General features: G+C 42.8%; 2 protein-coding genes across 2 annotated transcripts; one reads left to right on the top strand and one right to left on the bottom strand.

The window, feature by feature from the left end:
• The first annotated feature begins 8,235 nt into the window (after positions 1-8,235).
• LOC127342113 (uncharacterized) lies at positions 8,236-13,026 on the top strand. Its single transcript, XM_051368057.2, has 9 exons — positions 8,236-9,114; positions 9,585-9,640; positions 9,715-9,797; positions 10,010-10,088; positions 11,002-11,112; positions 11,660-11,769; positions 11,884-11,967; positions 12,466-12,503; positions 12,668-13,026. Exons 1-9 carry the CDS (start codon positions 8,238-8,240, stop codon positions 12,736-12,738), a joined length of 1,509 nt encoding a protein of 502 aa, XP_051224017.1. The 5' UTR covers positions 8,236-8,237; the 3' UTR covers positions 12,739-13,026.
• A 124-nt stretch (positions 13,027-13,150) lies between these two features.
• Positions 13,151-15,214, bottom strand: LOC127342126 (protein DEHYDRATION-INDUCED 19 homolog 6). Its single transcript, XM_051368065.1, has 5 exons — positions 14,961-15,214; positions 14,051-14,163; positions 13,866-13,943; positions 13,541-13,779; positions 13,151-13,433 (listed from the first exon to the last, which is right to left on the bottom strand). The coding sequence occupies exons 1-5, from the start codon at positions 15,043-15,045 to the stop codon at positions 13,325-13,327; spliced, it is 624 nt and encodes a 207-aa protein (XP_051224025.1). The 5' UTR covers positions 15,046-15,214; the 3' UTR covers positions 13,151-13,324.
• Positions 15,215-18,904: the final 3,690 nt, after the last annotated feature.

Here is an 18,904-nt window from a genome sequence, read left to right as displayed (position 1 = left end):
ATGTTCGTCTTGTCTGAAGTAAGAGCGATCTACCACCTTATGGTTAAGCATGCATATTGTTAGAGAAGAACATTGGGCCGCTAACTAAAGCCATGATCCATGGTGGAAGTTTCAGTTTTGGACATATATCCTCAATCTCAAATGAGAAAATTATTAATTGTTGTTACATGCTTATGCATAAAAGAGGAGTCCATTATCTGTTGTCTATGTTGTCCCGGTATGGATGTCTAAGTTGAGAATAATCAATAGCGAGAAATCCAATGCGAGCTTTCTCCTTAGACCTTTGTACAGGCGGCATAGAGGTACCCCTTTGTGACACTTGGTTAAAACATGTGCATTGTGATGATCCGGTAGTCCAAGCTAATTAGGACAAGGTGCGGGCACTATTAGTACACTATGCATGAGGCTTGCAACTTGTAAGATATAATTTACATGATACATATGCTTTATTACTACCGTTGACAAAATTGTTTCATGTTTTCAAAATCAAAGCTCTAGCACAAATATAGCAATCGATGCTTTTCCTCTATGGAGGACAATTCTTTTACTTTCAATGTTGAGTCAGTTCACCTATTTCTCTCCACCTCAAGAAGCAAACACTTGTGTGAACTGTGCATTGATTCCTACATACTTGCTTATTGCACTTATTATATTACTCTATGTTGACAATATCCATGAGATATACATGTTACAAGTTGAAAGCAACCGCTGAAACTTAATCTTCCTTTGTGTTGCTTCAATGCCTTTACTATGAATTATTGCTTTATGAGTTAACTCTTATGCAAGACTTATTGATGCTTGTCTTGAAGTGCTATTCATGAAAAGTCTTTGCTTTATGATTCACTTGTTTACTCATGTCATATACATTGTTTTGATCGCTGCATTCACTACATATGCTTTACAAATAGTATGATCAAGGTTATGATGGCATGTCACTCCAGAAATTATACGTATTTATCGTTTTACCTCTGGACGAGCAGAACTAAGCTTGGGGATGCTGATACGTCTCCGACGTATCGATAATTTCTTATGTTCCATGCCACATTATTGATGTTATCTACATGTTTTATGCACACTTTATGTCATATTCGTGCATTTTCTGGAACTAACCTATTAACAAGATGCCGAAGTGCCGATTCTTTGTTTTACGCTGTTTTTGGTTTCAGAAATCCTAGTAACGAAATATTCTCGGAATTGGACGAAATCAACGCCCGGGGTCCTATTTTGCCACGAAGCTTCCGTAAGTCCGAAGAGGAGACGAAGTGGGGCCACGAGGTGCCCGGACCCTAGGGCGGCGCGGCCCCCCTTGGCCGCGCGGCCTGTGGTGTGGGGCCCTCGTGCCGCCACTTGACCTGCCCTTCCGCCGACTTAAAGCCACCGTTGCGAAAACCCCGCATCGAGAGCCACGATACGGAAAACCTTCCAGAGACGCCGCCGCCGCCGATCCCATCTTGGGGGAGCCAGGAGATCGCCTCCGGCACCCTGCCGGAGAGGGGAATCATCTCCCGGAGGACTCTACGCCGCCATGGTCGCCTCCGGAGTGATGTGTGAGTAGTCTACCCCTGGACTATGGGTCCATAGCAGTAGCTAGATGGTTGTCTTCTCCCCATTGTGCTATCATTGTCGGATCTTGTGAGCTGCCTCACATGATCAAGATCATCTATCTGTAATTCTATATGTTGCGTTTGTTGGGATCCGATGAATAGAGAATACTTGTTATGTTGATTATCAAAGTTATATCTATGTGTTGTTTATGATCTTGCATGCTCTCCGTTACTAGTAGATGCTCTGGCCAAGTAGATGCTTGTAACTCCAAGAGGGAGTATTTATGCTCGATAGTGGGTTCATGCCTGCATTGACACCTGGGACAGTGACAGAAAGTTCTAAGGTTGTGTTGTGCTGTTGCCACTAGGGATAAAACATTGATGCTATGTCTAAGGATGTAGTTGTTGATTACATTACGCACCATACTTAATGCAATTGTCTGTTGCTTTGCAACTTAATACTGGAGGGGGTTCGGATGATAACCTGAAGGTGGACTTTTTAGGCATAGATGCAGTTGGATGGCGGTCTATGTACTTTGTCGTAATGCCCAATTAAATCTCACTATACTCATCATGATATGTATGTGCATGGTCATGCCCTCTTTATTTGTCAATTGCCCAACTGTAATTTGTTCACCCAACATGCTGTTTGTCTTATGGGAGAGACACCTCTAGTGAACTGTGGACCCCGGTCCAATTCTCTATACTGAAATACAATCTACTGCAATACTTGTTCTACTGTTTTCTGCAAACAATCATCTTCCACACAATACGGTTAACTCTTTGTTACAACAAGCCGGTGAGATTGACAACCTCACTGTTTCGTTGGGGCAAAGTACTTTGGTTGTGTTGTGCAGGTTCCACGTTGGCGCCGGAATCTCTGGTGTTGCGCCGCACTACATCCCGCCGCCATCAACCTTCAACGTGCTTCTTGACTCCTACTGGTCCGATTAAACCTTGGTTTCTTACTGAGGGAAACTTGCCGCTGTGCGCATCACACCTTCCTCTTGGGGTTCCCAACGGACGTGCCAACCACACGCATCACACAACAATGCACAAAACTAAGATAAGGAGAGGTTGCTACAGTAGTAACAACTTCCAAGACTCAAATATAAAACAAAAGTACTATAGTAAAAACATGGGTTGTCTCCCATAAGCGCTTTTCTTTAACGCCTTTCAGCTAGGCGCAGAAAGTGTATATCAAGTATTATCAAGAGACGAAGTATCAACATCATAATTCGTTATAATAATAGAATCAAAAGGTAACTTCATTCTCTTTCTAGGGAAGTGTTCCATACCTTTCTTGAGAGGAAATTGATATTTAATATTACCATCCTTCATATCAATGATAGCACCAACAGTTCGAAGAAAAGGTCTTCCCAATATAATGGGACAAGATGCATTGCATTCAATATCCAAGACAACAAAATCAACGGGGAAAAGGTTATTATTAACGGTAATGCGAACATTATCAACTCTCCCCAAAGGTTTCTTTGTAGAATTATCAGCAAGATTAACATCCAAATAACAATTTTTCAGTGGTGGCAAGTCAAGCATATTATAGATCTTTCTAGGCATAACGGAAATACTTGCACCAAGATCACATAAAGCATTACAATCAAAGTCATTGACCTTCATCTTAATGATAGGCTCCCAACCATCCTCTAGCTTCCTAGGAATAGAAGTTTCGCGTTCTAGTTTCTCTTCTCTAGCTTTTATGAGAGCATTTGTAATATGTTTTGTGAAAGCCAAATTTATAGCACTAGCATTAGGACTCTTAGCAAGTTTTTGTAAGAACTTTATAACTTAAGAGATGTGGCAAACATCAAAATCCAAACCATTATAATCTAAAGCAATGGGATCATCATCCCCAATGTTGAAAAAAATTTCAGCAGTTTTATCACAAGCAGTTTCCGCAGTTTTAGCAGTTTCAGGAAGTTTTTCGCGCTTTGCATTAGAAGTGAAAACATTGCCAACACCAATTATTTTACCATTAATAGTAGGAGGTGCAGCAACATGTGGAGCATTAGCATTGCTAGTGGTGGTAATAGTCCAAACTTTAGCTATATTATCTTCTTTAGCATTTTCTTCTTTTTCCCACCTAGCACGCAATTCGGCCATCAATCTTATATTCTCATTAATTCTAACTTGGATGGTATTTGCTGTAGTAACAATTTTATTATTATGATTTTCATTAGGCATAACTTTCGATTTCAAAAGATCAACATCAGCAGCAAGACTATCGACTTTAGAAGCAAGTATATCAATTTTCCCAAGCTTTTCTTCAACAGATTTGTTAAAAGCAGTTTGTGTACTAATAAATTCTTTAAGCATAGCTTCAAGTCCAGGGGTGGATTCCTATTATTGTTGTAAGAATTACCATAGCCGTTGCCATTATTATAAGGATATGGCCTATAGTTGTTACTAGAATTGTTCCGGTAAGCATTGTTGTTGAAATTATTATTTTTAATGAAGTTTACATCAACATGTTCTTCTTGAGCAACCAATGAAGCTAACGGAACATTATTAGGATCAACATTTGTCCTACCATTCACAAGCATAGACATAATAGCATCAATCTTATCACTCAAGGAGGAGGTTTCTTCGACAGAATTTACCTTCTTACCTTGTGGAGCTCTTTCCGTGTGCCATTCAGAGTAATTAATCATCATATTATCAAGAAGCTTTGTTGCTTCGCCAAGAGTGATGGATATAAAGGTACCTCCAGCAGCTGAATCCAACAGGTTCCGCGAAGAAAAATTCAGTCCTGCATAAAAGGTTTGGATGATCATCCAAGTAGTTAGTCCATGGGTTGGGCAATTTTTAACCAAAGATTTCATTCTTTCCCATGCTTGTGCAACATGCTCATTATCCAATTGTTTAAAATTCATTATGCTACTTCTCAAAGATATAATTTTAGCAGGGGGATAATATCTACCAATAAAAGCATCCTTGCATTTAGTTCATGAATCAATACTATTCTTAGGCAGAGATAGCAACCAATCTTTAGCTCTTCCTCTTAATGAGAAAGGAAACAATTTTAATTTTATAATGTCACCATCTACATCTTTATACTTTTGCATTTCACATTGTTCAACAAAATTATTGAGATGGGCAGCAGCATCATCAGAACTAACACCAGAAAATTGCTCTCGCATAACAAGATTCAGTAAAACAGGTTTTATTTCAAAGAATTCCGCTGTAGTAGCAGGTGGAGCAATAGGTGTGCATAAGAAATCATTATTATTTGTGGTTGTGAAGTCACACAACTTAGTATTTTCAGGAGTACCCATTTTAGCAACCGTAAATAAAGCAAACTAGATAAAGTAAATGCAAGTAACTAATTTTTTTGTGTTTTTGATATAGAGTGCAAACAAGATAGCAAATAAAGTAAAGCTAGCAACTAATTTTTTTGTGTTTTGATATAATGCAGCAAACAAAGTAGTAAATAAAATAAAGCAAGACAAAAACAAAGTAAAGAGATTGGATTGTGGAGACTCCCCTTGCAGCGTGTCTTGATCTCCCCGAAAACGGCGCCAGAAAAAGAGTTGTTGACGTGGGAGTTGAAAATCTTTGTGGTGTAACTTTTCTTCGTTCCCCGGCAACGGCGCCAGAAAAAGAGCTTGATACGCGTACAGCACACGTCCGTTGGGAACCCCAAGAGGAAGGTGTGATGCGTACAGCGGCAAGTTTTCCCTCAGTAAGAAACCAAGGTTTATCGAACCAGTAGGAGCCAAGAAGCACGTTGAAGGTTGATGGCGGGGAGATGTAGTGCGGCGCAACACCAGGGATTCCGGCGCCAACGTGGAACCTGCACAACACAACCAAAGTACTTTGCCCCAACGAAACAGTGAGGTTGTCAATCTCACCGGCTTGCTGTAACAAATGATTAGATGTATAGTGTGGATGATGATTGTTTGCGTAAAACAAGAGAACAAGTATTGCAAGAGATTGTATTCGATTAAAAGAATGGACCGGGGTCCACAGTTCACTAGTGGTGTCTCTCCCATAAGATAAATAGCATGTTGGGTGAACAAATTACAGTTGGGCAATTGACAAATAGAGAGGGCATGACCATGCACATACATGATATGATGAGTATAGTGAGATTTAATTGGGCATTACGACAAAGTACATAGACCGCTATCCAGCATGCATCTATGCCTAAAAAGTCCACCTTCAGGTTATCATCCGAACCCCTTCCAGTATTAAGTTGCAAACAACAGACAATTGCATTAAGTATGGTGCGTAATGTAATCAACAACTACATCCTCGGACATAGCATCGATGTTTTATCCCTAGTGGCAACAGCACATCCACAACCTTAGTACTTTCTGTCACTGTCCCAGATTTAATGGAGGCATGAACCCACTATCGAGCATAAATACTCCCTCTTGGAGTTAAGAGTAAAAACTTGGCCAGAGCCTCTACTAATAACGGAGAGCATGCAAGATCATAAACAACACATAGGTAATAGATTGATAATCAACATAACATAGTATTCTCTATCCATCGGATCCCAACAAACACAACATATAGCATTACAGATAGATGATCTTGATCATGTTAGGCAGCTCACAAGACCCGACAATGAAGCACAATTAGGAGAAGACGACCATCTAGCTACTTCTATGGACCCATAGTCCAGGGGTGAACTACTCACTCATCACTCCGGAGGCGACCATGGCGGTGAAGAGTCCTCCGGGAGATGATTCCCCTCTCCGGCAGGGTGCCGGAGGCGATCTCCTGAATCCCCCGAGATGGGATTGGCGGCGGCGGCGTCTCTGGAAGGTTTTCCGTATCGTGGCTCTCGGTACTGGGGGTTTCGTGACGAAGACTATATGTAGGCGGAAGGGCAGGTCAGGAGGCGTCACGGGGGCCCCACACGCTAGGGCCGCGCGGGCCCGCTGTAGGCCGCGCCGCCCTAGTGTGGCGGCGCCCCGTGGCCCCACTTCGTCTCTCCTTCGGTCTTCTGGAAGCTTCGTGGCAAAATAGGCCCCTGGGCGTTGATTTCGTCCAATTCCGAGAATATTTCCTTACTAGGATTTCTGAAACCAAAAACAGAAAACAAGAATCGGCTCTTCGGCATCTCGTTAATAGGTTAGTGCCGGAAAATGCATAAATATGACATAAAGTATGCAGAAAACATGTAGATATCATCAATAATGTGGCATGAAACATAAGAAATTATCGATACGTCGGAGACGTATCAGCAAGTCATGTAGTTAAGGGGGAAAGAGCTACTTGCGGGCCCATGTGTACACCTGGTAGCAGCGCTTTCTCCTCCCTCTCGCAAGGCCGATTGACTGGTAGTTCTATCTATAGAAGCGAGAGCATGACCCTAAACACTTTGACGTCATCATATGTATTTCTAAGACACCAAACCATTGACGACCGTGTCGGTTATCTCACATATCAATGTTGTGGCGCTGACTGGAGGGCAAGGCGACATTGTCATGTGGTCTGTGACTACCAACAATAACAATGGCACCGGTGGCGATGCTTCTTCACTTCTATGTCGTTGTCATTTTGAGTTGCATGGAGCAACCAAGGGATATCATAGGCGTGGTTAGTGATCGGGCCATGATCTAGACATAGGAGTGGGGGAGAGACGATGGTCGTAGGTGGAATCTCATATAACAAGATATAAGTCCATAATAAAATGGCGCATCAACATAACAGTATAAATAAGAGTTGGTATCCATGTCTCCCTGAAATTAGCACGCCGTCCAATGGCAAGCCCGAGAGGACGCAAATCCATCACTAAGGATCCCCATATCCCGGCCCCAGTCCCACGGCGTGTCGCATTGCGAGATTCCCACGTGTTTGCACGCTCACGCGTGCGTGTGTTGCCCTGTGTTGCGGGACGGTATAGCCTTGCGCGCTAGCGTCAGCAAAGTATACAAGATCGGACTGAGTAGCCATCTAAATCATTAGGTTTTTAGGTACTTATTATTCGTCTTCTTGCTTAACTTTCAACCCTGTTTTTCTTCTTTTTTCTTTGGCCTTTTTTTGCTTGTTGTTTCTCTTGTTGCTCTTTTTGCCTCGTTGTTTTCTTTCTCTCGTTGTTTGTTCCTCGATGTTTCTTTTCTTTTTTCTTTTCTCATGATTTGTTTTGGTTATCCGTTTTCGGCTAATTTTTTTTCTGGTTCTCACACTTTCTTTTGTTCCTCGGTTCATTAATTTGGGCCGAAAGATTGCTTACCTTTTCTTTTTTAGGGTTTCTTTTGATTCATAGGATTTAGATTCTATAGAAATTTTTCTACACTAGTTTTTGATTCATAGGAACATATCCTATAGGAACTAATCCTATATAAATCTTGTAGTGTAAATCCTATAGGAATAAAACATTAGGTCATACCTCATGGAAAATTTACTTTGACACAATCAAACACAACTCATCCTCTATAGAATTCAACTAACCATGACATCTTAATCCTATGTTTTTCCTATTCCTATGATATTGCTATCCTATACATCAAAGGAGCCCTTATTAAATTTCCTTTGGTTTGAATTTTTTTTTCTGTTGGTTGAGTATTCGATTTGAAGGCAGCACTCCAGCTGATTTTGTTGAAGAAAACAAATAGTTTTGCAGCTCGTGCCCTGGCGTCCATCTGGACCGTCCATCGCAGATCCAACGGTGCCCTCGGCGATAACGCCGTCGCGCAACCTTACGACAGGAACTACGGCGAGATGCTTCGAAGCGCCCGACCGGTCGCCACGGCGGCGGCGGCGCTGCTTCTCTCGCCGGCGCCGCCGCTCCGCCTCCCCCGCCGCTTCCTCTCCCTCACCGCGACCCCCTACCCACTCTACTACGACCTCCTCGTCCACCGCCCCGCCAAAACCCCCAAATCCACCCCCTCCGACGCCGATGCCGCCGCCCCCCGCCCACCGCCGCCGCCCTCCGCGGACTCCAACGAGGACCAGCCTCCCGCCCTCGACCGCGCGCAGCGGCGGTACCTCCGCAAGCGCCGCAGCCGGCAGCTCCCGGACCCGGACGCCACCACGGGCACCAAGCCCACCACCACGTCGGAGATGGTGGAGCTGCGGCCGGAGGTGGTGGACTTCCCGCGCCTGCACGCGCGCGAGGAGGCGCTCTACTTCCACGACGCCTTCGCCATGCCCTGGGAGAAGGACAAGCACTACCGCATGCTCTACCGCCTCGAGAAGAAGTACTTCCCGGACCAGTCCCTCGACAAGGCATTCGTCGCCGCCGACGCCGCGCCGCCGACCTCCGGTGCCGATGCCGAAGACAAGGGGCTCGTCTTCTTCGAGGAAGAGAAGGAAGCAGATGTGGAGGAGGTCGGTAAGAAGGACAAGGGGGAGGTGCTGGAGAGGAAGGTGGAGGAGTTCTTCAAGTCCTTGAAGAAAGGACCTGCGGCTGGAGAAGCTGACGCTTCGACGGCCAAGAAGAAGACGACGGGGTCAGGGGGCGAGCCAAGGCAGGTGAAGCGGAGTGCAGGAGGGGAAGATGACTGGCCGCGGCCGCACCTCGCGAGCAGGAGGACGGAGCTGCCGCCTCGATGGGACGGGCCAACCGGGACCGTCGTGCTCGTCGACAAGCCCAAAGGTGATGATGTGTTTCCTTACACTTTGATTAATGGTCGCATCTCATGGGAAGGCAATTCGGTAATACCTGCATCAGTACTAGATTGTAGTGTGTGGGATAGCAGTAGCAATTTTGTTAGGTGCTAAAGATGACGCTAATTATCAGCGCAATTATGCATACCACCATGCCAAAATTTTGGCATTGCGTGCTCTAACGCTTGCTCGGGAACTTTCTTCGAATTGGTGGCTATAGTGCAGAATGGGTGGATTTTGATGAATTTGGTGTATTTGAATTCAGACGTAGATGTGCCACTGCAGGTTCATGAACAGTTCCGAAATGTGGTTATGATCTATAGTTCATGCTTTCTGTAGTTTAGGCTTTAGATTTGCCATTTTGAGTTAGGAAATCTGAATACCTTACACATGGTTGGTATCATAACCGCACCTTTTCTGGTAATGATGTAAGCTGAATTTGTCTTTCTACTAACTCAGGTTGGACTTCATTTACTGTTTGTGGAAAACTGCGGCGATTAGTGAAAGTGCAAAAGGTGACCCTTAGTCTTCATGGTGCATTAATGTGGTTTTTGCTCCGCAGATGAGTTTACGGTACCTATGATTGCAGGTTGGGCATGCGGGTACTCTGGATCCTATGGCAACAGGATTGTTGATTGTTTGTGTGGGCAAAGCAACCAAAGTTGTTGACAGGTACTGCTTTATCTTCACATTTCGGGGAAATTGTGATGGTTACTGGAACATTCTTCCTTTCAGTTACCCTATTTCAGTTTCATGTCGTTCTAGATTATTATGACTTGTAATAATATCATCCACATTCTGAAAGACGTGCAGTCGTCTCTCCTGCACTAGCATTTGCCAACTTATAACCTATTTCCTGACCAAATATTTTCATGATTTTGAAGATACCAAGGAATGGTTAAAGGCTATAGTGGTGTTTTCCGACTTGGAGAAGCAACATCTACCTGGGATGCAGATTCACCAGTATATATCTTATCTTTTCAATGATATACAGAACATTCTTCTAATCAAGGATCTGTCAAATGGATCTACTTTTGAATTATTTTATATGTGGAAGCATAATAGGATACCTACCTGTTAGATGCATAATTAGTTATTCAACTGAAGGATCATTTAATGTTACCACCAATATGAAATGTGCATGAAATTTTCTGAAAAAATCTGATTACCTTATTGACTGATATGATCAATGTCTCATTCTCAATGGCTATCCTTTGAATTTATGTATCCTCTGAATTGTGATGATCTTGGTCCTATCCTTTGGTATATACAATGTCTGAGAAATCACACTGTGTTTATAAGACCAAGTTACCAACACAAATGAGGTTTTAAGGTGTAATCATGGAAGTCGGTCAGTTGAGGCACCAAATCAACATGAATAATTACATAAAAATATACATGTACTTCTCAACTTACTCTGCATGTAAATCTTTGAGTACAAATTCATACTATATTGGTAACAGAGCTATGAAAATTGTGACGGATGACCAATCGAAGAGAAAAAACATAATGTTACTATTGACAGTGAGCATATCTTTCTTTTGTTTCTTTTAACACATCGTGAGTTTGGTGTTGATATTTCAAAGGGTGTTATAGCACTTCATAGACGACATAATAAATTGTGTTCATTTTGATGTTATTTGGTGCTGAATGAATGCTGGTTATAATATTTCTCCCTAAAGGTTTGCACATGATATGTTGCCATTAAGACCTTAATAAATGTTGAATTATGTCATCTCTCTTTTTACTTGGGGATATCCATTTGTTTTTTGTCTCTCAATCCTAGCTACATATTGACTTAATTAAATCACACATGTTTTAGTTTGTACTATATGGCAATTATGCCTAACCTTAGAAATATGCAATTTATGACCAGGTTATTCAGAGGGAATCATGGGAACACATCAAAGATGAAGATATTAGAAAGGCAGCAGCATCATTCATGGGTGAAATATGGCAAGTTCCTCCGATGTTTTCTGCCATTAAGGTACATGGTATACTTGTATATGCTGAAACCATTGTCTATTCCTTGTAGTTTATGTGATGCTGTTGTTAGTTTTGGACTTCCTAACTTTCTATTATGATGGATGAATGTCTTGAAAACTTGGATGATCTGCACAACATGCCACACTTCTCTCTAGCTACAAATCTATAGACAGATACAATTCTATTTTTATAAAAAAGAAGGAAGGGTATTGAAATATAGGATGTGTCTTTTTTTTGCCCTAGCCAGCTTATCATTCCGTGGCTGCAGCAAATAATGACATGAAGTTGTACTTGGATATGGTTTCTGGCCCTTGGCTAGTCATTTGCACACTTGTGATGAACTGTCAATATATTCCATACTCTAGGCCTGGAAAGAGGATGCTGAATAATCATTTAACATTTTGTAAAATAATAGTAAGCTATGATTCCTAAACAAAATTACTTGAGTTTCTTCTGTCTTCAATGTGCTGGCACATGGGGTTTTCCTGCTAACCATAATATAATAGGTCATAAATTGTGTTTTTGTTGCAATTGATCATCGGTGTTAGGTTGGCGGTGAAAAAATGTATGACAAAGCAAGGAGAGGTGAAACGGTAGAGCTTTCACCTAGACGTATATCCATATATAAGTTTGATATTGAGCGCAGTTTAGAAGACAGGTATTCTTCCTTCCTTCCTCTACCAAGAGCTCCAAATGGATAATATAGATCATATCAGTGTCTCATATCATGTTGGACTTCCCTTAAAAATTAATTTTGTTTGCATATCTACAGGCAAAATTTGATATTTCGAGTTACTTGCTCGAAAGGAACGTACATTCGGTCCCTCTGTGCAGACTTGGGAAAAGCACTTCGAAGGTCTGAGCCATTATTCTTGCAGTAGCTTATTTTTGTGTGTGCACATCTTCCTTACTGTATAACATGATTTAACCGAATAAAAGGGCCTTTCGTACTTGCCTCTTGATTTCCTCAGAAAGAAGATTGTGTTATTAGACGTGTTTTCGTAAATACTCTTGAATGCTGGTAGCATCTTACTAGGTCAGCATATTTTATTTTCTCCCCTAATGAGGATAGAATTTCATGTTCTACGAGTATTTGCAGTTCTGCATGTCATTGGTCTGGTTGAAAAAGTTCTACGAGTATTTGCAGCTGTTTCCACTTTGACGTGATATCCTGAGGGTCTATTTCGTTGTGTTTTTCCCTGAATGCAGTCAATGATTCACATTATCTTTCATATGAGAATTGGAGTAATCGCGATGTTCTGTTTGGCATTAGATTTACAGTCCTTGAATATCTCCATTTCTTTTCTGCTGATACACTGCAATGACTAAATCCAATATATGCATTTTCCCACAGCTGTGCTCATTTAACTGCACTGCGGAGAGACTCAATTGGTAAGTGGGTGATGGCCAATTAGATCTACTCCAAAGCTTAGTTGCATTGATAAGTTATATATGAGGATTATGTCCATACATTCTGAAGCACATATGGCTCTTTGGCTCAGATCAATCGATGAAATGCATTTTTATATGTCACTGTTTTCATGCTTGCTCAACAGGTGACTATTCTGTCAACGACGCTTGGAACTTCGATGAACTAGAGGAACAAATTACCAAGGGATATTTATGAGAATCAGGCAGTTAGCCATGCCATTTTGAAGACTGCAATCAAGAGCTACCGTTTGCAGACATGTGGTTGGCTGAGCCCTAAGGCGCAGATACAATGGTACAGCCTGCAAAAACCTGTGTGATCTGGGATTTTGGACGTCTGATGTCTCCATGGAATCAAGAGATTCATTTGCTAACCCTGAACGCTCTAGGTTCTCGCGGTTCTGTGTGTTGCACAATTATAAGGACACATACCTGTATATCCCGTCTGGGGCAAATTTTGATATTGAATGTATGTTAACTTTTTTTTTGTCGAATTGAGTTTATTATTCCTGCATTTTATTGGGTTATGAACTTCTTGGATTTTTTTTTTCTGTTGGAGCCTGAGACAATATATTTTCTTCTATTACTTTTGGTGTAAAAACAGGCAGTGGTAATTGAGATAACCAAAGCTTAGCTTATATGATTAAGATTGGTCATTCAGTTATCCAAGATTGTAGGTGTTACATGTGTGAAGGTCAGGTTCAACGAAAATGACATAATAACTCTACATTCCAAGATCCCAAACAGTCCTAGTCAAGTGCTGAAATCAACCCCGGAGAACAGAATCATTCTTGAGCTATCGTCGTCATCAGCATCTGCTTCACGAACTCGACTCTTTGCAGCCTCTCCTCAAGATCATGCCTTGATGCATCATCCATCACAACCGGATCCACCCTTAAAGCAAGAAGAAAACAGCATTGGAAGCAGTTAAGTCATCATTGGTCATATTCAGGAGCATCTAGCTTGCCCTCAAGCTCCAGCAATATCTGCACGATTCTCACCTGTGATCATACAAGGAAGGTGGTGCATGATCCTTCTCCTTGGCATTGCCGGGCTCCGAATCGACAGGAGGTGGCGCGACAGTGCAGATGAACTGAGAGAGCAGAGGGTCAGGGGAATGGTCAGCGACCGGATTGCCAACGATGTACGAGGTTGTCTCGAAGTAGGAGTCATCGTCCTCTTCACATGTCTCTTTGTCAGCGGCAGCTGCTCCTCTTGCCTTGGAAGAAGGCTTCCTCCTCTGCGACCAAATGCCAATGCCAATGAGCTGCAATGTGGTTTGCAAATTGCAATGTATGTTCATGACACTGATGGAAATCATCTTACCTTGAGTAGCTGTGAGTGCTGGTCCCTGAAATGCTGGGCTGTGTCGGTCCCAAGGTTGTCGGCGCAGATCGGGCACACCTGAGGAACAGCAATTCTATCATCAAAGTGCTAGAAAATGAACCAGAATCAAACCGATCATAGCCAATTTTCAGAACTGATGATGTTGCTGAATGTTTTTTCCTTACAGCATTTTTCATGTCAAAGCAGTGCTCCTCGTGGAGGTGGTCACAGAGGAACGGAACCTCCACCTCAATGTAGCAGTAGGGGCAAGGGAAGTACTCCCACCACTCATCGTCTCCTGGATTTTGTTTGCAAAAGATATATGGATCAGTAACTCTGACAAGAAGAAATCAGTAAGTCCACAGCTACATCTTTTTCAAACTGCATTTTCAATGGTATCTGAACTTTCAGGGAATTTTCTTTTGCTTTGTGAAGAAAGAAGGCAGGTCGGTCACAAAAGCTGTGAGCCAACTGGACAGGCAATATGCAGATAAGCCAGATTTTTCACACCAAGAATCTCTCTCACTCATGTGCTTCACACTGCAAACCTCAGTTGTCCCCCGAAAATCAAAAGGCTAATAATCTTCAGAAAGCAATTTTGTTGAGTAATTTTTCCCTTCTGCGGAACTGATCTGGCGGAGTACATCACAAGATAGCATATGATGTATTCCTGAAAACACGAAAACACTGCCTTTGTTGCTCCTGCTTCTAATGGAAGCCAGAGAAAAGAATCCATCATAAACCTCCTAGACAGCTCTTGATCCTATTAGCAATAGATCGAAATGCAAGCCGGTCCTGAGAACCCAATAACAAGGGCAGACATTAAAAGAAGGAACCAAAACTTGAGAGCAGAGAACACCCCAAGAACCAAAACCGAGTTTTTCGAAGATCCAACCAAACAGAGCTAACATTGGCCGGCCAAGGATTAACACTTCTTTTGAAACATTCTCGAAAAAAAAAGAGCTTCTTTTGAAAACACATAGAAGATAGGAAAAGATTACTGGGCAAGAAAAGCAAAAGTAGCAAGAAACTATCAACAGGGAACCAAGAGGTGAAAAGAACAGCATGGCACGAGTTCTTGCAGCAGAGACCTACCTGTGGGAGGCTGGTGGCGAGGGTGGCCATGGAGCCGGTGCTGCCTCCCTGTCGGCAGGAAGCCATTGTGAGCCTGCACCTCCATCTCCTCTTTCTCTCTCTAAGCGACTTCTCGGTACTCCCTTTCTCTCTCTAAACCGCCCTCCTGTTCACCTCAAGTCTTCAACAGCAACGCAGCAGAAGAGAGAGAGGGGAGGTGGGCAGGTCAGTCTTCCACTCTTCCTTGATGGTCTCTCTGATGTATAAAGGTTGCCAGTAGCCTCCTCGCAACATTTATTTATGTGTAAAGGTTGCCAATGGCCTCCTTGCCTTTTTGGCCTGAGGAATATTCCTCGGGAGATGTCTTGCAGAAAAAAAGTTGATTAAAAAGGCACTTATGGGGCTGGTGAGAATGTTTAGTTTTCCTCAGGAAAAGATGAACAAGTTGTGTATATCTGCAATAATCCTAATGAATTTGTCTTTGATATGATCCAACCTGTCCTAAATCCGTCTTTACTACTATATTATATTTTATTTTATTCAAAGAAATGGCTCCATGTGCTTTGGAATTTTTATTGTATAATAGTGTCGATCTCATTCATATACCTTTGCTCTTATCCTGATGTGGCTGAAGTTTGGATTAGGCAAAACACTTTCACTAGCTTAATTTTCTGGCCTTTGTCAGCACCTGCAGCAGCATCACGTTGCCATGTACGGAACTCTGGCACAAAAAGATTATGGACAGAATATTTAATCGGGAAGTTGTTATGGATTAGCCATGCTTGATGTTCTCGTTGACCGATTATTGTACTCTTATTTAGTCGTTAAAATTCTCCTTTCTGTTTGCCTTTTTCTTTCTGCCTTTTGGACAATTATACCTTTTCTGGAAAACTTGGGAGCCAAGGACTTTCTTGGAAAACTTGGGAGCCAAGAACTTGCCAAGTCCAGCCGGAAAAGTGGCAAGAAAGAAAATCCAATGTGCATGCAGTGCTAGGACCAGAGAGCTTAGCCATTAAGGTTATTAAGTGGCAACAAGCCAATAAGTAAAAAACAATGTGAACACACTCATTTTGCAACAATAAACTAAGCGAAAAAAATCCTATTTGACACTAACTTAAAATAAGCTTCCCTACTTGGCCATAGGGAAAAAAAATCCTAGTTTGACATCCAAATTTGATTTCTTTCCTCCAGTGATGTTACCGTCCATGGCGTGATGTTTTACGTGAGTCATATTTTTTGTGTAGACCAAAATACCCCCAACTTGACCAGTCAAACCACCCCTAATCAAACTCTACATAATTCTTCTCTCTTGTCCCTTTCTCGAGCTCCGCTTACACTGAACCCTAGGGGTGGCACGGGCTTGGAGTGTCGATGGCAGGGTTAGGTAAGGGCGATGGACCGGGCGGATGCAGGTGGTAGCTCAGGCACGGTCGCCACGGGCGGCGCAGGCCCCGCGTTAGGTAATATAGGTTTACTCTTGTAGTATTTTTATTTTGTAACGAACTATACATGTTTGCTACTATTCCTATTGCTCATGTAGAGAACCACCAAAGAAAAAGATAAAGACCACAAAAGCAAATGAGTCAACCATTGTGCCTTGTATGGATGAAGCGCCAACAAGGATGTGTTTTCCACCAAGGTTAGCAATTATACATTTATACTCATGGCTACATGAAAACTGATTTTGAATTCTAAGTAGCTTTTTTCTCACCTTAGCCCAAGCTTAGAAACTACTACGGAAAAAGGAAAACATGTAAACTCTAGTGTTGGATCATTAAAAAGGTAATTACAACAACTTCTTATTTTTAGATTATATTGAATTGAAACTTGTTTTGTATTCTAATTGCTTTCTTGTTGAACAATATCCAAAGCTTGGAAAATTCGAATTGCAAAAAAGGGAAAAGGGAACAACTCTCAATGCGGAGGATCAAAGAGGTATTGTTTCCATTTTGTAGTTCACATGGTATGCATTGGTTTCTCTTGTTTCTATTTATAATTGATGATGTCATGCATGCATGAGTGCAGATCAAGAGCTCAAGTCAACCTAAGCCTATTTGCATCGAGCTTCATGTGCCTAGTTAAAAAAAACCTAATGTTCATGTGAGGGTAAGAACAAAGAAGAAGAAAAAAAAGAGGTTGCTGAAATGATTCCTATGGCTCCATCTCCCCTCCTCTCCCTCTCCCTCTCCCCTCTAGTTGAGAGTCATCTGTGAGAGACAGGGCTGCCCCCGAGCCCTCTACAGCGGCATCGCCGACCGCAGATGGCAAAGGGGAGGCGCCGGAGTAGTTGGTAGGATTAGTTTTAGGTTTTTCGGCGGTTTGCCGGTAGATTGGAGTAGGGCACGAGATCGATTGGACCAGATCTGGTGCATCCTGAGAAGGTGGCTCTTCCCCGTCGAGCTCCGGCGACCGGAGCAGTGAGCTCCCGCACCTCAGGGATCTCCGCTAATAATAAGGTCCAGCTGAAAGGACGAGATGTTGCATAGAGGGGGGTGAATAGGCGTTTAAAAACTTCTTACGGATTTGTCTTGTAAGAATGCGGAATTAAACTAATGTTTAGTTTACAAGCACAAACCCTAAATATACTAAGCTCAACTAAGTGTACCAATAACAACTAGAGCTAAGCAAGATAGGCACAAGATATATGTAGCACAAGTGATAGCAAGATATATGTACTTCAAGCACGATGGCTATCACAAGGAAAGAGAGCTCGGGTATAGAAATAACTGAGGCACGCGGAGACGAGGATGTATTCCCGTGTTGCCTTCCTTTGCAAGAAGGTACGTCACGTTTGGAGGAGTGGAGGTCCCACGAAGGATTCCCCAATGCCACGAAGGCTCACCCTATTCTCCGAGCCAGACCCACGAAGGATAATGGCCCTTTCCTTATGGTTAGCTTTTCCTCCACTCCAGAGATGGCAAGCTCCACAACCACTTCACAAACTCCACGAAGGAGAAGCCCGGGCCTCTTCACAATCTTCCTTGAAGGTCTTCCTCCAAGAGTAACAAGCTCACGGTCTCTCACTCGAACTAATCGTGGTGGAGAGCTCAATACTATGCAATGATGCAAAGCAAGAACACTAGAGGTGTTCAAGTCCTTCACACTCAAATCCCACCCAAGCAATGAATGCTAGGATGAGATTGGAGAGGAAGAACAATGGGGAAAGTCAACAAAAGACTCCAAGATCTAGATCCAATGGGTTCCCCTCACTTGGAGGAGAAATTGATTGGTGGGGATTGTAGATCTAGATCTCCTCTCTCAAATCCTCAAGAATGGGCAAGAATCATGGGAGGAATCAAGAGGGGAAGCAAGTTCTTCAAATAGCAACAATGCAGGTGAAGAAGGGGAAGAACTACTTCAACTCAAGGTGGAAGAAAGCTATTTATAGCTAGGGAGAAGAAATAACCGTTGGGGGGAAAAGGACACTTAAAATCGCAGGAAAAACGGCCCAGCCGGTGCACAGGCCGGCTGACCGGATGCTGGGCTGAGGAGGCCGGCCAGCAGTCCGGCCCAGCCGGGGCACCGATCGGATGGCCCACAGGAGGTGGCCCGGCTGGCATCAGCTCCAGACCCGGCGCGGACCGGGTGGGCCGGTGGCTGGGCCGGCAGGCCGGTAGGCCGGCTGGCCTCTTCCTCCCTCTTTTTTCTTTTTAGTCTTTTCTCCTTTTTCTTTAATAACAAATGCTCCCGAACTCCGAATTGAATGAAACCAATTTTGTTTGAAAGATAACAACAAATGCTATTCTATAGTAAGTGAAAACACAAGAATCTGTAGGAGGGGATTTTATCATGAGTATAAAAAGGTATAACCTTATATCATGGATAACCGGTAAAATCACTCAACCTTGAAAATGCCATAGAGGTGTCATACGAACTCAGTTTTCGGTGAACTTGGGCTTGTTGTAAATCTAGCAACAAGATCAAGAACCTCACACAGAGAAACACCAAAAAGCAATAGGGATATG

Source organism: Lolium perenne, chromosome 1, assembly GCF_019359855.2.
Source record: "Lolium perenne isolate Kyuss_39 chromosome 1, Kyuss_2.0, whole genome shotgun sequence".
NCBI lineage: Eukaryota > Viridiplantae > Streptophyta > Magnoliopsida > Poales > Poaceae > Lolium > Lolium perenne.
Note: the sequence above shows the minus strand (reverse complement) of the source record. Positions and strands in the feature narration are given on the sequence as shown.

Coding starts and splice junctions, on each gene's coding strand:
- LOC127342113 (XM_051368057.2), top strand. CDS start 8,238: ATGCTTCGAAGCGCCCGACCGGTCGCCACGGCGGCGGCGGCGCTGCTT. Junction 9,115..9,584: donor GCTCGTCGACAAGCCCAAAG/GTGATGATGTGT, acceptor CTACTAACTCAG/GTTGGACTTCATTTACTGTT. Junction 10,089..11,001: donor CCTGGGATGCAGATTCACCA/GTATATATCTTA, acceptor ATTTATGACCAG/GTTATTCAGAGGGAATCATG.
- LOC127342126 (XM_051368065.1), bottom strand. CDS start 15,045: ATGGAGGTGCAGGCTCACAATGGCTTCCTGCCGACAGGGAGGCAGCAC. Junction 13,944..14,050: donor GCTTTGACATGAAAAATGCT/GTAAGGAAAAAA, acceptor GCTGTTCCTCAG/GTGTGCCCGATCTGCGCCGA. Junction 13,780..13,865: donor AGCACTCACAGCTACTCAAG/GTAAGATGATTT, acceptor ATTTGGTCGCAG/AGGAGGAAGCCTTCTTCCAA.